A 23083-nucleotide genomic window follows, 5' to 3' on the forward strand; every position below is an offset into this window, starting at 1 on the left:
CACCAGTGTCAACTTCCCTCCATCAATGTTCCCAGGTTTCTTCCCAACTCCCTTATCTGCCTCCTTGCCAGGCACATTTTTAAGTTTGGTTATTGTTGATTGAATCTCATTCTTTTAATGTTGTTGGCTCTGTATTTTGACTATATAACCACATGTTTAAAAAAATGAAGCTGAATCCATATTTCATACCTTAAACAAAAGCTAATTCAAAGTGGATCAAATACCTTAAGATCACACCAGAATCTGTAAAACACATTGAGGAAAATATAGACAAAATGCTTCAAGATTTGGACCTTGAAGGTATTTTCAATGATATGATTCCATTGGCAAAAGCAACATAAACAAAAATTAACAAATGGGATTACATCAAATTTAAAAGAAAGAAATGCATGCTAAAACGAAAACACCCAGCTGAATGAGAGAAAATATTTGCATTTAACACATCAGATAAAGGGTTAATATTTAAGGTATATTAAGTAGTCACAAAAATCAATAGCAAAAACCCTATCATAAAATAGGGAGAGTAAAGAGATACTCTGTCCTCCCATAAGGTTCTTAATTCATGCAGTCTCTACTTGCTCACCATTCCTAACAAGCCTGTCTTGATGTTGGATGCCACTTCCTAAATATGGAAACCATGTTGTTAAACCTCTCCCAAACTTTACCATAATATCTTGCATACTGGAAAGGCTCCCCTAGTCATTTTTTTTAAGAAACCAATTAAAGAGGTCAATTTTCAAATAGGAATTGTAGAGCAACCTAGTCAAAGAAGAAAACTATGCTTCTTTAAAGCACTGTTCTCTAAGCCACACTCTCAACATCTTTGCTGCTAGATTTTAAGACTAAGAGATTGGCAGTGCCCCAGTGGACCTACAACTATTCTTTGACTTTCTTAACTATGCCTTTGCGCCTCTTGGCTTTCTTGAAATTTGTGATTGGAGTTCTGCTGAATTTCCCAAAGTGCATTGATTTTGTCCAGACTTAGGCTATTAGTTCTGGCAAAACAATGTATACTGAAGCTAATTTGGTGACTCCAAAAGGCAATAAGTCTTCTCTTTTACTTCTGTGCACCACACACTCTAGGTTCTTTATCATTTAATATTGCTGTTCTTTAAAAAAAGGTTTTATGTTAAACAAAAAAAATATCTAAAACACATGCACAAACACCTTCTTTCTTTATATTTCACAGCTCTATCCCATCAAATTTTGTACAGAACATTGTCGAATTTTTCTCTCTTGTTTTTCTTGTGCCCAGCTAGTATGCCATGTCTAAATTTTATGTTTATAGATAATTTTGCATTTCTGAAAATGATTTTATTCTTTTAAATAATTTCTTTATTTTAACTGTGGCTGCAAAAATATCTGTAGTTGGGTTTCAGTCATCAAATATTCACCACCCTTCAACAGTGTAACTTTTTCTACCACCAGTGTTCCCTATTTCCCTCCTCCCCAACCCACTGCCTGTCTTTGGGACAGGTACTCTATTTTTCTCTCTCTCACTATCATTGTCATGGTAGTTGTCAGTGCAGTTATTTCTCTAACTGCCCTCACCACTCTTCATGGTAAGCTTTGTTCCATGGGCTGGTCCTTCCAGCCTGTGTCTGTCTCGGGGTGTTATTACCATATTGTTTTTTATTTTTCTTAAATCCCACAGATGAGTAAGACTATTGTGTCTCTATCTCTCTCCCTCTGTCTCATTTCACTCAGCATGTTAGTATCCATGTCCATCCATGGATAGGCAAATCTGCATATGATTATATAATGGGAAAAGCTGGAAGTATAAATTCTAAAAGTTATGCTTTCTAGTCCTGTTTTATTATGTGTTTCATATTCCATTTTTGTCTATAAATATGAAATCTACCAACTACCTCAAAGAATGTTCAGAGAATCAAGAGATACATGAAAAATAGAGACTGGTGCTTATTTTAGCACCTTTAGGAAGCTGCTAGATGCAAATTCTTAGAGTAAATGTCCAGTTTAATTCCCTCCCATTAGCAAACAAGTTTGAGTCATGGTTTTCAAATCATGTCTCAGCAATGTATGACTGAATAATATACAGAAGCTCTTTATACTGATCCCCCATGAGTTTTTGTGATATCAGTAAAATCAAATATATATTGTATGTTAGCTTCAAAACGGACCTTATATTCTGCATAGAATGGTAAAGAAGAAAGTGTTGATACCCTGGAAAACACTTGGCAAGGTTAAACAAATGGTGAGGTTAAACAGACGAGGCAAGGTTAAACAAAGGCTTACAAGTTAGCCTGCTAGGTGCTTGATAAAATTATCAATTTTAAAATAACAGACAAGCATTGTTATTGAAATGACACGGAGGCTCATCTTCCATCAACAGGACAGGTTTATTTGACTGGACCCTTTCCTGAAGTTTTGATAGTCTCTAATTGAAATGTTCTTCAGCGAAAAGTCAAAGGTCTTATCTGCACCTTTGACTCCTGCCTTTATGAAACTTTAGAGAATGCTTTGCTGAACTTTCCCTCTTTCCACTACTTTCTTTTCTCATTCTCATTCTGACATTCAAAGACAAGCAAAGAGGATGTGCTGGGGAAACCACCCAGGCTTCTAATTCAGGGATTGGCACACTGGCCCATGAATCAAATCCAACACAGCCCAGTGCCTGTTTTCATACCACCCACCCACTAAGAATGGTTTTGACATTTTTCAATGAATAAAAAAGTAAAGTACTCTTCTATGACATATGAAATGATATGAAATTCATATACATCGTTTTACACAGTTTTATTGGAGCACAGCCACACTTACCCATTTACGAATCATCTGTGGCTTCTTTCAACTTACAGCAGTCATTTAGAAGTTGTGACAGAAACTATATGGGCCAGAAAGCCTAGAACAGTTGGCCCTCTGGCCCTTTACTGAAAGTGTTTGCCAGTCTCTAAGTCTTTGAAAATCTTCAGTTCTTCATGTTCTCAGTTTGTGGTTTAAATAAATATTTCTGATACGATATGCAATTTTCTATGTTCTTTGGCATCACTTTTTCTAGAAATAAAAAGCTCATGCTGGCTTTTCTTTTTCACATGAATATACAGCATTAGGTGGTGTGAATATCCTGAGTGAATGTCCCTTTTTCAAGATACAAATGTTGAGTAAAAGGGAAGAGTACCTTCTGTATTAGAAACAGTATAGGAAGTGTTCCCTCCCTACCCCATACCCACCTAATAATATCTGCTAAATAATCCCAAGACAAGGGTATCTAGTTGTATTCTCCATTAACAAGCATATCCCAGTCTCTCCCGTAAAGTCAAGATTTGCCATCATAGGACAATATGAAAATAGACATTATACTTGGTGACGTTTGTAAATCATACACTTCTCTTAGAATAAGGCCTCAACTGTGGAAGTTTTGACAATGTCTAGGGACACTTAGGCTGAATGGTTAAAAACCATCCAGCAAGCCAGCAGTGATGCAGGCCACACTTTTGTGGGACCCTGGTTCTATCCTTTTCATCCTCAACAATAATACAAAGATAAATGGAGTTGTGAAACTTGACACTGAAGTCTGAGCCTTAGGGGTTGTGGTTGCTCCAGTAATAAGCAACAGAGGATTTGCTAATGGTTATAACTTTATTACACCTTCTTTCTGGATGGTAGACCCCATTGTGATTCTTTTGGAAATCACAGGAAGAAGCTTTCAGATTTGGAATCTTCATAGAATATGCACATCTGCTTCTAGTTTTATAATCTGAATGGTTGTATTTTGATCTTTTAAGTACATGTCCTCAGTAGTTAGGATACTTGCCTTGTACTTGGCCAACATAAGTTTGATTTCTGGCATCCCATATGGTTCCCAGGAGTGATTCCTGAGTGCAGAACCAGAAGTAATTCCTGAACATCAGGTGTGGTCCCAAAACAAAACACAACAAAGCTGCAAAGGACTAACTTAGAAATCACAGTGACTTCTAGTCACTAGATGTGGGTCTTTTTGAGAAAGAAGGTAATAGATTTACTTCTCATCTTCAGGGGAAATGGCAGATTTCCCTTACTATGTCCTTGATACATTAAGAAGTTGGCCAGTGTTCATCAGTTTCTACATTTAGAAAATTGTAGACTTAGAAAGTTCTGACCATTTTGGATTTCAACTTAGCTATATATTTAAACCTTAATAAAAGTCCATTTTCTTTGGAAGTACTTAGGCATCTGCCTTCCCATTTGGAAATGATGCCTATAAAATTAAACTAAACATGAAAAAAGTTTAACTACATACATAAGGCTTATTGTTACTTTTTTTAATAGTGAAAAGCCAAAAAGAACAGAAGGTATACTCATATGGAAAAGTCATGTATTCTATAATCTATTCACTTGATGAAATATTATGTTGATTTAAAATGGTATTTGATTGTTTAGTTAAGGGATGCTATTTATGTGATAGTAAGCATAAAAAGTAATACACACTTATATTTTACATGATATGAAACAACAAAAATATAGATATAACAGTAAACTTTTAGAAAAATATTTTTCTTGACATCAGAACCATATTCAGTGGTGCCTGAGGTCTATTCCCACTTCCAGAGACCTATTGGGCTGGAGATGGAACCTAGGGCTCCAACATGAAAATCATGCCCCAGTCCTTTGAGCAATTTCCCTGGCTATTACTACCCTTTCTAATATAGGTACTCAGATTTAAAGGAAGTTTTTTTTCTCTCTATTTTCATTTATTTTTTAGTATAGTCAATTAAAAGTGGTGCTCAGTAGCCAAGAGGTAAGACCTAGATTAAGGTCCACTTTAACCTGAACAGCTCAGAGGCTAATGAAGATCCAACTGAGAATGAGCTGCATAGAGTCTTTTTTAATAGACTATTTTAATAGAATCTAAAATATTCTATTTTAATAGAATCTACAGTTTAGAAACATAAATGATTAAGTGCTGAATGTTGGCTTATAAGAGCAGTGAGTTTAGAAGCAGTACTAGAAGGCTGAGGAGTTATTGTGGAAGGAGTTTCAGATAGAGAAAATAGTTTGTGCAGAGGCACAAAGTTAGATTCATGGAATGTTCCAGAAACCTTAATAAGTTCAGTGTGGTGGGAGGAAAGGGAAGTCAGCTTGAAGAAAGTGGGACATGATAAAATGATGATGATGATAACTAATGGTGTAAACCCAGTCAGAAAATAGGGATTTTATCCCCAGGGCAAGCAGGGACTGACATGAACAGATTGAAATTATTTATATATAGTAAGTCAGATGACACTAGAGAATAAACCTAAGAAGGAGTAAGTATCGGCTCTGAGAAACCAGCAGGAGAAAGGGAGAGGGCCTGGCAATAATCCAAGTAAGAGATGAAGGCTCGGAAATGCAGGTCTGTCTTTCTTGTGTTATGATTACTGTTGAATTGCTGATTTGAGGATTTAAAATACAAGTAAGTTTGCACAGCTAGAGAGAATTTTTGTTTTAAAATCTCTATTGACAAGAATTTTAGATTTTATTTTAAAGTCATTTAATTACACTGCAAAGACTTTAGAAATCTTTGCACAAAGAAATTCTGACACAGCCTTGGATCCCTGGATGAATGTCCTATAAAAATGTCACACACTCTTTCAGTTGTGCAACTCCAAAGTGTTAATAGTTTTTCATTGAAAGGACAACAGTGATAGGAAACTGGGCAAATTCAATCCTCAAAATAAAGGGGGGAAAGAGGAGGAAGAAAAAAAATTTTGATTCTTGGATTCTTTGAAAAGTAGGAGCTCCAATACCTGGCATGGGCTGAGCCATGGCATACAGTAGGCTTTAGGGAATCTTACTGAGTGAATGAACAAATGTATGAATGAGCTAACTTGTAAGCTACTAGATTTAAAAAGATGTTTGGGAATTTTATTGTTTTCTTGTTTATATTTCCTGGCAACTGCCCAAACCTCACATAACCTGCAGTGTGTCCTGAGGATGAATAAGGAGTGGGAATAGGTGATCCAAAAAGTACTGGTCATTTTGTTTTTCTTCAAACAAAAATTTGGGAACTTGGAGCCATGCCTCCCTTTCCTGAAAAGCTGGCAACTCAGAAAACCTTTATTCAAATATTTGTCATGAATGCTACTTGGTTTAAATGTAGGCTATGGCTAAACATAACTTCATAAATATGCATTTACAATGCTTGTTGTAAGCATTTCGAAAAGCCAAAATTGGAATAGACCACATTCCCAGAAAGGGAAAGGGAAGCACATTTGGGAGGAATTAATGTGTTTTAAGTACTATGTTGACCCCCTTTTACAAATCATGACCTTGAGATAGTTGAATAACTTATCTAGTTTGGTGGTTAATGGTAAACTTGCAACTTGAACTATATCTGCTTAAAAGTGTACATTCCCTATACTTTCACTTTTTTGAGGGGTGGGGTTTATTTTTGTTGTTATTTTTATGTCACAAAACAAGCAAAATTTCATGTAGGAAATAAGGCACAGTCAAACAAATTCTCGTTAGGAAGGCTGAAGGAAGCAGCCTTGGAAAACAATACAGTTGTATTGGAATACAATACAAATTTTTCTCTTATAGAGAAAAAAATTAAGATAAGTATTTTGAACTTGATTTCTTCCTCTCTCCTTCTCACTTAAGTCTATTCTTATCTATCTACTTATTTATTAACTGGGTAGTTTTGAACCACACCTGGCTTTGCTTTGTGCTCAGGAGTAACCCTGGGCAGGCTCTTGCTGGACCACAGCACTGCAAGAGATCAAACTGGGGTCAGTTACATGCAAGGCAAGTGCTATAACCTTTATACTATCTCCCTTATTAATTTTAAAAATATGTCTTAATGAGCAAACAACCATGAGCGTAGAGACTGACAAATACAACTTTCAGTCATGTCAAATTGTTTTCAAAGTCAGCTGACCACAGAATTTCACTATTCCAGTGAGATGAATGTATGAATGTATCTCTCTCATTTTTAATAGCCACTGTTGCTGAGTTTTTGTCCTTATTCTAGATGCTCCCTGTCTTCACATGTTATTGGGATAGGATTGAACCTTTTCACAAGGCTGTCTATTGGTCTCTTACTTTGATTCTCCCTCTCAGATTTGTCACAATTGATAGTGATGTTCCCATTGCCTGGCATATGAGATCGTTGATATTCAGCAAATTTTTGATTCAGCCCAGCATCAGAGAATATTGTAAATTTCTTTTTCTTTTTAAGTTTTTTTATTTGGTTAAAGAACCATGATTTACAAAGTCACTGATAGTTGAGTTTTAGGCATATAATATTTCAACATCAATCCCACCACTAATGTCAACTCCCATCACCAATGTTCCCATACTACATCATCATCCATTTGTCTTGTAAAATTTCCCCCTCCTCTGTTGGGCCCTCATTATTCACTAGAGTGGCTGTTCAGCTATGAAAATCAACCTTAGAATTTAATTAATGATGCACATCTTCCCTCAACTCAACAAGTTTCCTCCAGAGGCCAGAACAGGGTCTCCTTCATCTTAGTAAACACTTTCTTGATCCCTGACTGGGAATGCACGGAGCCTTGCACAGAAACATCACCTGTCACTATAGATTGGCTTGAGATAGTGTTGTTGGCTCAAATTTTGAGCCAACATATCACTCCTGATGATTCTGTGCATATTGCTAAAGCATTCTTGGAAATAGATTAATGAAGATAGTAAATTCTGTGCTGCTCTCGATAGAAGAACCCAAATGGAATCTCATTACAGTGTTGTTTCAGAGCTGGGTTTTATGTTCCTTAGGTGAGATTCCCACATCATTCTAACCACAGTTCATATAAATAAAACCAGCCATAGTTAACACTTTGAAAGAGCTTTTAAGGATTAGTCATTTAGACTTTTTTTTTAGATACCCCAGCATGGATAAACAGGTTGTGGTCAGTCTCATAAACAGTGGTTCCACTAAGAGTAATAGTTTTGTCTTCCATTTAGACTGCAGTTAAGGATTGAATAATTGTCCTCTAGTTTATGCAGGGCATTTCAGAACCCTGTAGAACAGGCAGAATAGTGTGACTTTTGCTATTACTTTTCAAGATACTTACTAGACTCTCGTCTCCTTCACAAGTATTTGAAACTCAGGTAGTTTACCAAAGTTAGACATCTGAATTCACTGCCAAAATTGTATTTGGTCCACTGTGACATTTTGATTTTCTGCTGATTGTAGCTCACATATCTTCCTTCCTTCCTTCCTTCCTTCCTTCCTTCCTTCCTTCCTTCCTTCCTTCCTTCCTTTTTTCCTACCTTCCTTCCTTCCTTTTTTCCTTCCTTCCTTCCTCCTTCCTCCCTCACTTCCTCCCTTCCATCCTTTTTCCCTTCCTCCCTCCCTCCCTCCCTCCTTCTCTTCCTTCCTTCCTTCCTTCCTTCCTTCCTTCCTTCCTTCCTTCCTTCCTTCCTTCCTTCCTTCCTTATTCTGTTTTTGTTTGTTTGTTTGTTTGTTTGTTTGTTTGTTTGGGAACCATACCCAGCGATGCTCAAGGGTTTCTCTGGTCTGAATTTAGTAATTATTCCTGTCAGTGGTTGGTGCTCAGGAGACCATATAGCATGTTTGGGGTGGAATCAGGTCAGTTGCATGCAAGGCAAGTGCCCTATCTGCCATATTATCTCTCCAGCACTCGATAGCTCATATTTCTTAACTAAGTTTGGCACGAACAGTCTCTAGTTGAAACTTCCATTGAAAATGATAGAATTGGACACAAAGGATGAATTCTCTTCTGAGACTAGAGCAAAGGACCTAGTAGGCACCCTTGGTCCATTCAGGCGAAATTTACTGGAAAGTTCTTTTTTCCAGGGAAAGCCCTGTTAGTCTGAAGTTTATGAGTCTTAATGTTCCCTTGAACCTTTTTTCAGGTAAGCCGTAACTTTGAGCTGGTTGGACGAGTAAACTTGGACCAGCTGGAACAGATGAAGGAAAAGATGGAGAGCACCAGCAGTGAAGATGAGGATAAAGAAGAAGAGATGAACAGCAAGGATGATGAGAGTGGTTGGTGTCATCTCTACCCTTAGAGTCTCTAATGACATTTTACATCGAGTAGTTGTTGGAGGAGGGACTTTGACTTGTCTTTTGACTTGTCCTTGAGCAAAACAATCTGGCATAGGCATCATATGAGGAATATTGTCTCAGCATACTATTCCCAGCTTTGAAAAACTGCAAGTTAAAGAGATTATATCTGGAGATAGGTATTTATTCAAAAAGACATGGTAGATACTTGCTTTCATGAAGGACGCTGACATCTAGGGGACTCTTTAGAATAAGGACAGATAACAAGATAAATAACAGTAAAGCTTTTGAGGAATGAGAATGCACTTCCCATTGAATGTTCATTTGAATCTCTGCCACTGATATAAGATGCCTTGATGGTCTGGGAGGCAATAAAGGGAAGAACCTATACTCATTCCGCATGGTCCCTTTGCATGACGTATCTCTGGAAACCCTTTGCTGTTGTCTCTGAGAATAGCCCCTGAGCACATTGCTGGATATGGCCCAAGAAAAAATAAAAGAAATAGAAATGTTAACACTTTAATGATGCAAGGAAAATACATTTTACAAATAATAAGTAAAATGTATTTTACAAAGGTTTAAAACAGAGCCTCTCACCCTCCCTAATTTAAGAACTGATTCATAGAAAAACAACAACTCTGGAAGTTCAGTTTAGGGCTTTAGTTCCAATGTCCCTTACAACACTTTTCCAACCCTTTGGGGTATGAAATGTACCTCACTAAAGGGAACCTAGACCTAAATTCTGTTGATTGAGGGGGCAGGAAGGACTTACACCAAGGGCTATAATGGTAAAATGGCAGTATTTTTCCTGCTTGGACAAAGAAGCGTAAGAAAACCTGTTTGGAGATCAAATACCTCAGATTCCCCTCTTGCTGACCTGTTGGCCCATCTCCAAGCCACCATGATACCTCAGCAAGAAGCCATGGGTTTGCAAAGTGAAGCCTCACTTTGACCCTTAAATTCGAGCCAAGACAACTACCAGAACTTCAAGCCCAGGTGTACCAAATCTTCTAAAGCCCCCAGTGCCCACATCCACATGAGCCATAATTGGACAATAAAATATCATCCCCTATGGGTTGGTGACTATTAGAAAGGTACAAATATATGAACAGAATCCATCGAGGAAAACAACTGTGCTCTAAGAAGCGAAGTCTCTGCATTTTCTTTTATCTATTTTTTAAACCTTCTACTAATACGCTCTTAGCAATTGTTTCAACATCTTTGCAGTTACCCAAATGTTCTGGGAGAGAATGTTTTGGGTAGAAGGTAGAGTCACCTTTTTCTTCATAAAAAGCCCTGTGACCCAGCCTTCCTCTGGAAATCACTTCTTTTCCCTTTGCAAAGTCTGACTAGTCTTCAGAGCTGAGCAGACATGATCTTAGAAGTGGTAAGCTAGGCAGAGTACTGTGAATTTGCTGAAATAAGCTCCTTGGAAACTGGTAGATAAGACAAAAGCTGGCAGTGAAATGTGCGGGGCCCCAAGGCAAAGTTCCTTGCTTGCCCTTTCTAGACACTACCTCAGCCACTTCAGGTGGCCTGCTCAGAAATGTATGGAGCCTGAACTCTTCTTCTTCCCTGTGGTCAGTGTAGACTCTCCAAATTTCATGAGACTGAATCACATGGGAGGGAAAAGTATTGGAAGCGGAGAAGCTCGTATGCCTCTCAGGGTGGGGGTTTCCTTGAGTAACTTCAAGTAGCGTTCATGGGAATTAGAAGCCTGAGTTTCCCCGCCCCTTTCAGGACTGTTGAAAGAACAGCCTCCTTTGTCTCAGCTCCTTTGAATAGACCTAGAATCCATTTCCCATCATCTAGGTATATCCTTGCCAACCAGAAGAAACAGCACACAATAGCCTCGGGTATTCTTGCCAGACCTTCTGTCTTCCAGGAGTGGAGAGAGAGCGGGAGGTGGCTTTAGCAGAGCTCAAGGGGCTGATGAGCGCTATTTGATATGTGACAGGCACTGATGGGCCTCTTCTTTGAGGAAGGAACAGCAGGAGCCATCTGAAAGAATAGAATAGAGTGGTTTCACGTTCTGAAGGGGAAAGGAGGAAATGCTTGGGGAGCGGTGGCCCTCTTTGGTCATGTAGATGACCATCAGGCACCCTGGGTTCAGGGGGTGATAGCTACTCTGTTCCCAACCTCCTTTCCCAGTACAAAAGCTGGAGAAAGGGACAGCGGTGGTCACCAGGGGTCCTGCCTGGGAAGCTCAGAGGGGATTTGAAAAAGAAGTCAGGCATGAAGAAATCAAAATGAATTCTTCCCCACCCCCTCTCATTATGCAGTTGGGAGGAGTCAGGAAGACATGCTGTTGATTTCTTGCCCAAGATAATCCCTGCTAAGGAATTAATGCACAGAGCAGATGGTGCTGTCTCATTTCCAATGAAAAGAATCAAGGAAGATAGTCTGTGCAATTATTTTTAATGGCTTGTGTGGTGATCTTCTTAATTTGTGAGAAAATGTTTCATCTTTTGTTCAAACTGGTCCCATTCACGTCGCTTTTTGTGCTGAAGATTAAGGCAGCACAGAGACACCTAGCCTGTTAGCGTCATCCTGAGGATTTTCTTAGATGGAGGCTACGTCCCAGTGCAGACATCAGCACGGTCCTGGAGAGGTGGATGTGGCACATTTTCCTGGGTAGTGCCCTCTCTTTGCAAAGCAGCTCCAGAGCTATCTAAGACCTGCTGTTTATTACACACGAAAAGCTATGGCCCTTGGTGGGATAATGAAAGACATATGGGTTTGGACTCAGGAGAACACAAAGGCTATCTAGCCGTTTGCCTTTGAGTCTGCCAGGAGGCGTGGCTTGCATTTCACCAACCAGTCACTCTGCATTTATCAGATGTATAACCTGTGCCCGGTGCTGTGGAGGAGACAAAACAAGGATAGTCACTACTAGCTATTTAAAAGGGCCTTGTCTAGAAATGTCAATAAATGCCCTCATCATGAGTACCACCAGTCGTGGCCGGGCAGCTGGCCAGAGTTGCTCAGTACCTCAGGACTTGCTTCTACAATACTAGAGTCCTAGAGTCTGCCATGCATGTTCAGACAAAGTTCTGTGCTTCTTGAATCTCCTTCCATGTCCCTTGATACCCCTGGGGTGTTGATTTTGATATCTATGACAGATGCCCACAAGTCATGAGCTTTTAGCTTTTAGCATGTCTGCAACTAGGGGATATAATCTGAGGTCTGCTCTCCATCTCTGTGTTACTGAACAAAAAAGAAAATGAATAGTGACTGTATCATGAATTGCCTACAGAGAATCACCATGAGGATAAAGGTGCTAGATCCAAAACACACCAAAATAACTTGGGCAGGGATGACAAGGTTCTTTGGGCTGGAAAGATCCAAATTATTGGTGCTGGATGATAGTCAAGGAGGTGAGGAGGAAGTTTGGACCCAGAAGACTGAGGGATTGGGAGAAAGACCAAGAAGATGGACATTTTTTTCGCCAATGGGTTTACAAATGAAGGGAAGGAGGAAGGGACTCATTTCTGATGAGAACTAACTATGTCTTCAGCACACACTTATGCTTTTTCTCCTCACAGACCTGATGCGGTTTGCTGACCAGGGGATCCCTCTGAACACCGAGAAACGTTTTACCTGTGAATTTTGTGGACGGTCATTTTCCCAGGGCTCCGAGTGGGAGAGGCACGTGCTGAGACATGGCATGTAAGTGTACAAGGGCCAAGAACTACCTAGAATGTGAGGAACAGAGATGCCAGGTTCTTATCTGACAATTTATAGACATTCCCTTCCCCCTGTCAATTGTGGGGATTAGGAGAAAATGTAAAGGAAGGCCATTGTAAGGGACAAGGTAGCTGTTTCCTCTCCTGGTTTTTACATCAAACACCCAGGCATAAATCATACGAGGATAAAGCATCTTTACAGATGACCTGTCCTTCCCAAGCCTCCTATAGACTTGAACATTGTCCTCAGCCCATGCCTCCTCTATTCTTATGTTTTTTTGATAGAGCATGGAACTAGGGTCCAGAAAACTGGCCTCTAACCTGTCTTGGGGATAACTCATCCCTTGAACAATCCTAAATATCCACAATACATCTCTGGCTGTGGGACAGTTCAGAGCCAGTTCCTTCTCTTTTCTCCTAAGCAGATGGGAGCTAAGCTGTGAAACACTTTCAGGATCCTAAACTGTTCCCTGAACAAGGCACTTAACCCACCAGACAAACCTGGGAGTTTGCAATTTCCAGCAAATAATCCTGAAACTAAACATTTCTGCTTCAGACACCCACCTTTCCAAGACATGTATTGGTTACATACTCAGGATTTCAGGTTCTTTGGTAGTTGTTGTTGGTTTCTGATATGACTCTAGGCTTATCCTTTAAACCTTGAATAACTGAGTAGCCTTCTTAGTCTTGATAAATATAACCAGTCTCCAGGTTTTTATGTTCCTTTGAAGACTCTGCTTATTCTCCTCCCCTAACAGTTCTCGGGGAACAGTTCAATTCCAGGAATCCAACCCAGGCTTCTCACCTATAAACCTTGGAGCTATCTCTCTGGCCCTCTGTTGACTTAATTTTTTTTTTTTGGATTATTTTTTTTTATTGTAAGAATTTATTCAAGAGACAAAATTGATTAATATATTGAGGTAAACTGACATAACATAATATAGTAACATAACATAACATAAAATTAATATAATATAATAATACATGTAAGTCAAAGAACATTTCTATGACTGACATATCTTTCACAGTAGTATTTTAGGTACATATTAACATTGAATCAGGGGAATACCCATCACCCCCAATATTGTCCTCCCTTCATCCCTGTTCCTAAGCATACATCCCTTTCTTCCTCTTTTATTCCTCAGAATGCTAGTTTAACTAAAAGCATATATGTTATATATATATTATATATATAAAAAACATATATATGTTATATATATATAAGCATATATGTTAACACTAATCTAAACCTTTTTTTTTTTTTTTGCAGTTCCAGATATTTTTACTAGTGGTTTCTTAAAGGTTTAGAGTCAAAGGATCACTGTATAAACAATGTTAGAGTGGCAATTATCGTTTGCATGGGCCCACCAAAGTATGGGGTCATGGAAAGGAAAAACTTTTGGCCTAAGTACAAGGAGACCTTACCCCTGAAGTTTCCTGGCATAGGACCATTTCTAGGCTTCAGGCAAACTAGTTTGTCCAATCCTGGTCATTGTCTGATCTGTTGACTTAATTCTTGATTTGACACTTTAGGTCCAGTAGAGCAGTGGGATACAAATCAATTTATCTGGAGATAAAAGATAGTACAATACAAATATGGTATAAAATGGCTACATTTATAAGTTTTGAATTATTTTATTTTATTTTATTTTGTTTTTGTTTTTTTCGGGCCACACCCATTTGATGCTCAGGGGTTACTCCTGGCTAAGCGCTCAGAAATTGCCCCTGGCTTGGGGGGACCATATGGGATGCCTGGGGATCGAACCTCGGTCTTTCCTTGGCTAGTGCTTGCAAGGCAGACACCTTACCTCTAGCGCCACCTCGCCAGCCCCAAGTTTTGAATCTTTTATAAAATAATATAACTACACATCTAGTGCTAGTTTATTCCTATATTGATGGATTTTCTTCAAGTTAGCTCCTAGGAAGTAAGAACAGTTGAGTTAGTTTCTTTTAATGAGAAGAATAGATATACTCATCAATTTCTACCATTCCTGTTTTTCCAGGGCATTGAATGACACCAAGGAGATGTGCAGAGCCGAGATCCCACTGACTGAAAGTGTAGAAGACAGTATTCAATTGCCCTCTATAGAGGAGAAGGAAACTGAACAGGCCATTGGGATAGACTTTTCCCTCAAGGATGAAACCGTAGCCATCTGTGTAGTAGCTGCTGACAAATCTCTACTGGAGAATGCAGAGGCCAAAAATGAATAAGCGTTTGAAGTTCTTAATCAAACCTTACTTGAACAGTGATTTAAAAAAAAATGTTGGGGTGGGGGGGACTTGGCTTGGGCTGAAAGTGGGGAGGGGGTGGGAGGGGCAGAAAAGAGAAGACAGAAAAAGCTGCTTTTTAGGACTGAACAATCTATTTTCAAAGCACTGGTACCTGTGTGAGTGAGTTGTGTAAATTAAAGTTATTTAAATGGTTGGACGATGTGGCTCTTTTCCATCACTACACCTCTTCTTCCGGACCTTCAGCATGGACGTTTCACTGGTGGCGGAATAGGGAGGCCCCAGGGACATGGTGCTCCAGGGCGGTCTTGGACAGTCTGTGTGCAAACAGAGGCTCCGTGACATAGAAGACTTCTCCTAGGACCTAGGGGAACAACTTTTGGACGCACACCTTTCAGTGCGTTTTTCTAGTTTTAATACCTTAAGCTTTTTCAAGACCTAACTGCAGCTGCTTTGGGAGAAAAAAATACAAAAAAACAAAAACAAAAACAAAAACAAAACAGAAAACAAACTGCTTTGCATAAAACAGTCACCTGTTTCCTAGTACCTCAAACTTAACCAAGGGAATTCTCTGCATTTGTCAGTACTACCTGTCCTCGTCATGGTTAAAATGTAGAGAGAACTGCTGGGCAAGATGGTGAATGGAGAAAATAAAAAGTTTAAAAAAATAAAAAAAAAAACAGAGTTTTAAAGAAAAGAACACAAATTGTGCTTAAAATCCCCACGTGGGTTTTATTTCTTAAAATACTGTGATTTTTTTAATTATTTTAGTAAAAAACAAGACAAAAAAAGAAACAGACTTTAATTATTAGATAACTGTTTGTGAATTGTCATCCTTTATTCCAGGTAAGCTGTTTATTAGTGTTCAGTTATAATTTAGAATTTAGTAGATTCATGTGCGCTAATTTTTAAGGTGACTGTGGAGTTTCGTTTGCCACGTTTCTTTTCTATCGATTTGAGTGTTACAAACACAGCACAATTCAGTTTTTCATATAAATTGTTTTCTGTGTGTGTTGTTACTGTTGTTTTAATTTGGGGTCAAGGGAGATTTAGTTTTTTGTGACTAGGAATGTTTTTATTTTAAACATGGTAATAACAAAGAACTTAACTTTTTTTTATTTAACTAAAGAACCAAACTTTTTCTGCACAGCTATGCAGCTTGTGGACCAGATGAGGAAGTCCTCTTCATCCTTTTGTTGCTTATCAATTAACACATTATCTGTCTCACACAAATAATTTTTATTAGGATGGGCTGGCTTTGTATGTGATGTTAAAAATCTATATTCTGTTTTTGTTTGCATTGTGTTTGGGGGGGGGGGGCAAGGAAGGACATGCTAGAATCCCATCCCTTTGAGAGTGGACAAGAAATACTTATATCCTACAAGGAACCTGGAGAACTTTTATTTTCTTTTTCTTTCTTTTTTCTTTATACCTAGCTACCAGCTGCTCTCTTTCCCAATATTAGTTTTTTCAGGACAGAAGCAGCTTAGACTAAGGCTAAGTCTACATTTATAAAATGTTTTGATTGTGAACAAAGGATTTCATTCCAAAAAGTAGAAAAGAACTTTCCTTGAAGCCTAGGTTTTAGAAGCTTGTGTGCTCATGTGCTTGGAGATAGGTATGGATGTGTGTGTGTGCATGTGTGTGTGTGTGCGTGTGTGCGTGTGTGTGTGTGTGTGTGTGTATGTTTGTGTGTGAGTGTGTGTGTGTCCTTTGATTTTTATGGGTTTTTTTGTTTGTTTTGTTTTTAACTTGGAAGGGTTCTGGGTGGGGGAGGGAAAGAGGGAACGGGAATTGCAGAGATGACAGTGTCCCACACAGCTTCAAATAAAGTCCATGGAATGATACTGCATTTGTGGAATAAGTGCTTACTTAAAAAGCATGTTTTTCTCTTATTTTCTTGCTTTTACAAATTTTAATTTTTAAGGTGTTTGCTTTAATTTAATTATTGTTAGGGATGGGGAGCCATCATGAGGAAACCCAAAAATGGGGAAAGTGTGATCTGAGCAGATTCATTTTGTATCCATATTTGTTTTTAATTGGCTTTATTTCAAATGTATTAAACAGCTCCATACCTGGATTGGGTGTTAGTAATGATTACCAAAAAACAAAAACAAAAACAAAAACAAAAAAAAGAGAAAAGGAGGAGAAAAAGAAAATAATTGTGACATGCTTTTATCACTACTTTATTTTTCAAATAACGTGTAAATATTGTAATCCATTGGATTTTGTTTTGCTAACCTGTTAATAAAAATATGGGACCATTATCCTTTTAACAAGGCTAGAATGTCATTTTTTTTCTTTTTTCAAACATATACCTGATATTTTGTGGCCGCACATTTTGGATGCATTATTTTAATTCTGTTGACTGTAATGACATAGAATTTACATTTTTTGTTTAATTTATACAGAGGACATTTTTTTCAGAGCTTGAGAGAAAAAATAAATAGCAAAATGATAACCTATTGACTTCAATAGTTGGTGTCTTCGGCTACTTGATAAAAGAGGGAGATCCTGAGTTTTTGAAGCCAAGGTTTTAAAAAAAATATACACGTAGGTTATTCAAGTTGTTTGCAACATACATTTTGTAACGAAATGTGAGAAATTAATAAAGAATTTTTTTCACATGTGTCTGTATGCATCTGTTGCAGATCCTTTACAGATATAGCCACAGGTATGAAATGCAGAAATTCTATGGCATCACTTTCAGGCCATGTGGGTCATGGAAACTACACAGGGATAGAAAGCAAAGGTAAAGTTAAGGTGAGATGTGAGTTGGGGTTTTAGATTTTACTAAATTAGATTTTCTGCATCATAAAGTCATCACCAACTCTGGCAATTCCATGGAGGGTATGTTTCCAACAAAAATGTGAACCAAAGTGAATACAGGACGCTTTCAAAGAAGGAAGTGGCAGGGATGAAATGTCACCATAGGTCCTAAATGCATGAGCAGTTATTTTCAACAAGATGTAACTTCTATCACAAATTTTCATGTGCACTCTACAACAAAAATTACCATATTAAACTTACTCTTTGAGATATCCTGCAAGAGTTACAAGAAATATTAATAGTCATGACTGGGGAGACTAAATTAAAATCAACAGCACTGATTGTTGAAGTCAGAATTGATTTACACTTTAACAGTATTAGAAAAATGATTAAGATCACTTATCTAGCATTTTTTCTGAAAACTTGAGGGGGGTTCCCCAATTTTCTGATCCCCTTTATCAGGGAAAAATTATTTGGACTTAGAATTGTGTGTAAGAGGCAATACAAGAAAAGAAACTCAGGGACCGGTGAGGTGGCACTAGAGGTAAGGTGTCTGCCTTGCAAGCACTAGCCAAGGAAGGACCACGATTCGATCCCCAGGCATCCCATATGGTCCCCCCAAGCTAGGGGCAATTTCTGAGTGCTTAGCCAGAAGTAACCCCTGAGCATCAAACGGGTGTGGCCCGAAAAACCAAAAAAAGAAAAGAAACTCAGTGTTTGAAAGAGGGGACCGAAGCAATAGCATAATGGTAGAGCATTTGCCTTACTGCCAACCTGGAATGGACCCAGGTTCGATTTTCAGCACCCCATATGGTCCCTGAGTCTGCCAGGAGTAATTTCTGAGCAGAGCAAGGAGTATTCCCTGAGCCATCCCCGGTGTAGCCCCTAAACAAAAACCAGAAACATAGTAACTGAGTATAATCGTATTTCATATATAATCATAATATGTAATACAATATGAAGTATACTTGACATATAATAATATATTTGTTTCTGGTGTACAACATAATGATTTGCATTTTATTATGATGAAGAATGAGGAGCTGGAGAGAGAAACAAGGTCACTTGCCTCAATCGTGACTGACCATAATTTGTATCTCCTATGGTCACCCCAGCACCATCAGGAGTGACCCCTGAGCGCAGAAACATGAGTAAGCCCTGAGAACTATTGAATGTGTTCTAAAAAAAAGTTTGAAAGAAAAAAAATTAGGACCAAATAGCCAATAGTAGCAGAGAATTTCTGGCAACTTTTATTAAAAGGTCAGAAAATACTCAACCTTTTCTGAAACTTCAGGTTGAAAATTTTAAATATCTCTTCTCATAGTTTCTATCATATAAACAGTATTTTTACTGAGTTCATGCTTAATCCATACATTGACTTAATTTTATGGAGAAGTGGAATTAATGATTAGGGCCAGGGCTATGGCATGGCAACTTCTTAGCACAATAGAAATAGAATACTGGAGGTCTGGAATGGACTCAGTGATAGAGTTCTTGTCTTACAAAATAATAACCTTGGTTTAATTCTCTGCATAAAAAAGTAGGGGCATGTCATTTTTATACAGATTTTCTAGAGGCTAGTCAGAGATCTCCTTCCTACTGTTGATTCAAATCCAACCTCCCACATCTCAACACAATTCCAGGCTTATTGCTGAGAGCATGGAAGCAGTCTGTGCTCACACACACACACACACACACACACACACACACACACACACACACACACACACACACACACCCCTAGTGATGGGGCAGACCTGGTCACAGCACCTCCTACCCACCAGAGACTGGCTGTGATGTAGTCTTCCAGGGTGCCCTGAGGTCAGCCTCCATACACTGCACCAATGCTTTTGAGCAAACACTTAATACTAGCCATCAACACTACAAATAATGCTGTCTTCTGACAGCCTGTGACTAGTGTGGTCAGATGTGTAGTGAAGCAGCAGCTCATTGGACTATTTCCTGCCTGTTGCCCAGAGTGGGTTATTGGCCCACCTCTAAAGATGTCAGCAGGCCAAAAGAAGGAGGGATGAAACAACTGAGATCATTTCCTGTTCTGAGAGCAGGCTTTGGATTCAAACAGGCCAAGAAGTTAGTTTCTTATAGTCTTTGGCCCGAAGTTTCACAAAAATTACTCTAAGATGTGTGACTTGCTTGCAGCTGTCCAATTTCAGGGAGAGAGGACAGCAGTCAACCACAGAGACCAGAAGATGCTCTAAGGCTTGTGTTCATCCTTTCCTGAAAATGTCAGCTCCTTCCCCAACACCCCACCCAGCACATGCTGCTCCCTCTGCTTCAGGGTTGTAATATATCTTCTCTCAGAGAAGTTCTCTGCCCTTTAAACCTCAGCCTAAATGTCACTTCTAATGGGAAGCCTTCCTTGACTTCCTCCACATCATGTTATGAATGTAGAGGGGGTCAACCTTCACGAGCACCTGCCCTGTTTTCCTAAACTTTGATTGAAGAGCCTCCCCACCCCCTCTCTTCAGATTTTCAGCCGCCAAGCCACATTGCTGTCAGATGCGCTAGCCTTTTTAAATTCAAATATATTCCTGTTGATACCAAGTGTTAGTTCTCATCTGATTTGGCATCAATGTTACATTTTCTCTCTGAGCCCTGAGATTGCTTTTTTAAATATCTAAAGTAAAAATATGCAGCTTAGGAGATGAAAAATGTCCTTTGTCTGAAACACCAGCCTGTCTTAGCAAAAGCTCAGATTCAGAGATCCATCATCTCCCCCTGTAGAAGTCACTTGGCCATCCCCCTCCTCTTGTCCAAGGCTGAATAGGGCCTGGCTGATGTGGTGCCCTGGATGTGAAGTTGAGCAAATACAGTGCCTGGCCACAGAAAAGGGAGCAGAAGTCAGACATGATCCTGATGGTGAAGCAGCCCTATAACAGGCCAGAGGGCAGCTGTTGTGAAAGCACACAGGCTAGGTTGGGGATGGGATCTGTCAAATCAGAGTGCAACGGAGACTTCTGTAAGAATTTAGTGATGAGGGCATGCTCCTATACAGTGGAGGGAAAGGGCTATGCTGCAGAATGATGCCAAACAACTGCCCTTGGGTTCTAAAACACTGAAGGACAATTGGTCTTGCAGATGAGAAAGGATCCTTTGATCCCCTGGAAGGGGGAAGCCTAGAAAAAAAGCAGAGAAAAGTGTTGTGCAGGTGCATTTGTTTGTGGAGAGAGAGGGGACCGAATTGGCAGTGAAAGTCTGGCCTTTGAGGTGCGATCTGCAGTGGAGGAGCAGAGTTTAGGGCTACATGGAGGATAGGTTTGTAGCAACTGCTGAAGGTCCTATTGAAGGAGACAGAAGGCTGAGCACAGCTGATTATTCTGAAGTTCTCAGATGACAGAAAGGTTTGTTTGTACAGAGGCTCCCTCATACTTCACCTGCACACTACAATACATTGTGCGCACACCATCACACATCCCTAGTACCTAATAAAAATAGACCAAGGGACAAACAGACACACACACACAGGCACAGAGAGAGAGAGAGAGAGAGAGAGAGAGAGAGAGAGAGAGAGAGAGAGAGAGAGAGAGAGAGAGAGAGAGAGAGAGAGAGAGAGAGAGAGAGAGAGAGAGAGAGAGAGAGAATCTGAGCCCTTGGAATCAGAAGGGACACTTACTTTCTCCACCTACTTAATTATCCAGCTTTTTGAATTAGGGGTGGAAAGCAAACTTGCCTTGCTTCTATTCACAATTTCTCTCTTGAGTTTGCTCCCATTAATGAAACAGCTTAGTTTGGTTTTAGCTAACTGCATGCATGACTTCCAAAACCCACATCACAATGCGGGAGGAATGCAGCCTCTAGCTATGCTACAGCAGCTTAACCACATTGTTTAAAGAGAGGAGCAGGGGCAGCGCTGGTGCCTCTGAAATCCATTTAAGATGTGTGAAAACACGAGATTGAAATTCTGACCTTTCTCTGAAGCTCAAAGAACGTCCTCAGGGGGCTGTTTGGAAGGCTGCAGCTACAGGCCTGGACCCATCCACAGCTCCCCAGAACTCGTTGCCCAGGACCTGTCCAGCTGAATAGCACTTCCTCTGTGGATTCTTCTGTCCCTGATGAACATCATTCCAGAGGCTTCTGGGTGCTTAGGGAGTGGTGAGGCTACTAAAGGAATGACCATAGAAGGTAGAAGAAGATAAAAGACATTCAAGGGCAAAGAGGGCCAAAGATGATAACTGATGTAAATTATGTGGGTTCAGCTCTGTACTTTCCCTCTGTCATTTCAGATTTGGGGCATGGAAGCATCTCTACCCAGATGGACTTGTGGATGTGAAATAGAGATGCCAAACTGTTTGAGGCTTGAGTTGTGGTGGGACGGGGGGGGGGGGGGTGGACATGGAGCTTTGGACTGGACTGGCTACACTGCATTTGCTTCCCATGTCAGGACAGCAGATCATAATTACAGCAGAGTCACCAAATGGAGTCTGCAGGATGTCCTTTCCACATCCTGTGTGGACTTGAGTAATCACTGAACTCCCTCTACCTGAGATTCTCCAGCTGGCTCTTGGGGTTAAAAAACATCCCTTCCTCCTAGCCTCAGTGTGAAGATTCAATACACAAAGCACAAAGCTCAGCACAGCCCTATGCTAAAGAGAGAAACAATCCTGCGAACTACACAACACAGGACTAAATGAGGACCAGGACTTCTCTTTTCCCACATGACAGGCTCCTGCTCAGTGGCCACGGAATCTATTACCTGATTTTCATTGCTCTTCCTAAGGGTCTGTGGCTTGAAAAGAGGCGTGACCCTAGGGGGCTCATGATTTCCCCAATAGCTCTCCTGTCTCTGGTTGGTCTCACTTTATTTATCTATTTATTTATTTATTTATTTAGGTTTTGGGGCCACATCCGGTGATGCTCAGGGATTACTCCTGGCTATGCACTCTGAAATCACTCCTGGCTTGGGGGACCTTATGAGACACCAGGGATCGAACCACAGTCCGTGCTGGGTCAGCTGCATTCAAGGCAAACACTCTACCACTACGCTATTGCTCTGGACCCGTGGTCTCACATTTTTGGGGATGAGCAGGTACCAACCCTTGCAACTTGGGATCTGCTCTTTCATTCTTCCTTTCATCCTTCCTTCTCTTTCTTTCTTTTTTCCTTTTCTTCCTCTCTCTCTCTCTTTTCTTTCCCCTTTTCATCAACTTCAATGTCACCTTCTTATCATTTCTATGAAAGAAGCTTTCTCACTAAATAGATAACCAAGCATTGGAGAAATCAGGGTGAGATGTCTGCTCTGTAATATTTACTCTAAGTTTATTTTTACTATAAATACAGTTGGGTTAGAGAAAAATGTTCTCTCTTTCTTGATTTAAGTGCAAAGAACTACAGGCCTTAAGAACCTTCACTTAAGAATCCGGTGGAAGGGCCCGGAGAGATAGCACAGCGGCGTTTGCCTTGCAAGCAGCTG

At 39.7% G+C, this 23083-nt stretch overlaps 1 protein-coding gene across 4 annotated transcripts in view; it reads left to right on the forward strand.

The window, feature by feature from the left end:
- Positions 1 to 14910, forward strand: part of ZNF462 (zinc finger protein 462) — a 153044-nt gene extending 138134 nt beyond the window's left edge. For all 4 annotated transcript variants that reach the window (XM_049770794.1, XM_049770807.1, XM_049770811.1 and 1 more), the window contains 3 exons: positions 8818 to 8950; positions 12514 to 12637; positions 14658 to 14910. In XM_049770794.1, coding sequence (XP_049626751.1) covers positions 8818 to 8950; positions 12514 to 12637; positions 14658 to 14865 — 465 coding nt within the window. In that variant the 3' untranslated portion in view covers positions 14866 to 14910. The remainder of the gene's footprint in view (positions 1 to 8817; positions 8951 to 12513; positions 12638 to 14657) is intronic.
- The last annotated feature ends 8173 nt before the right edge of the window (positions 14911 to 23083 follow it).

This window comes from Suncus etruscus, chromosome 1 (genome assembly GCF_024139225.1).
Source record: "Suncus etruscus isolate mSunEtr1 chromosome 1, mSunEtr1.pri.cur, whole genome shotgun sequence".
Taxonomy (NCBI): domain Eukaryota; kingdom Metazoa; phylum Chordata; class Mammalia; order Eulipotyphla; family Soricidae; genus Suncus; species Suncus etruscus.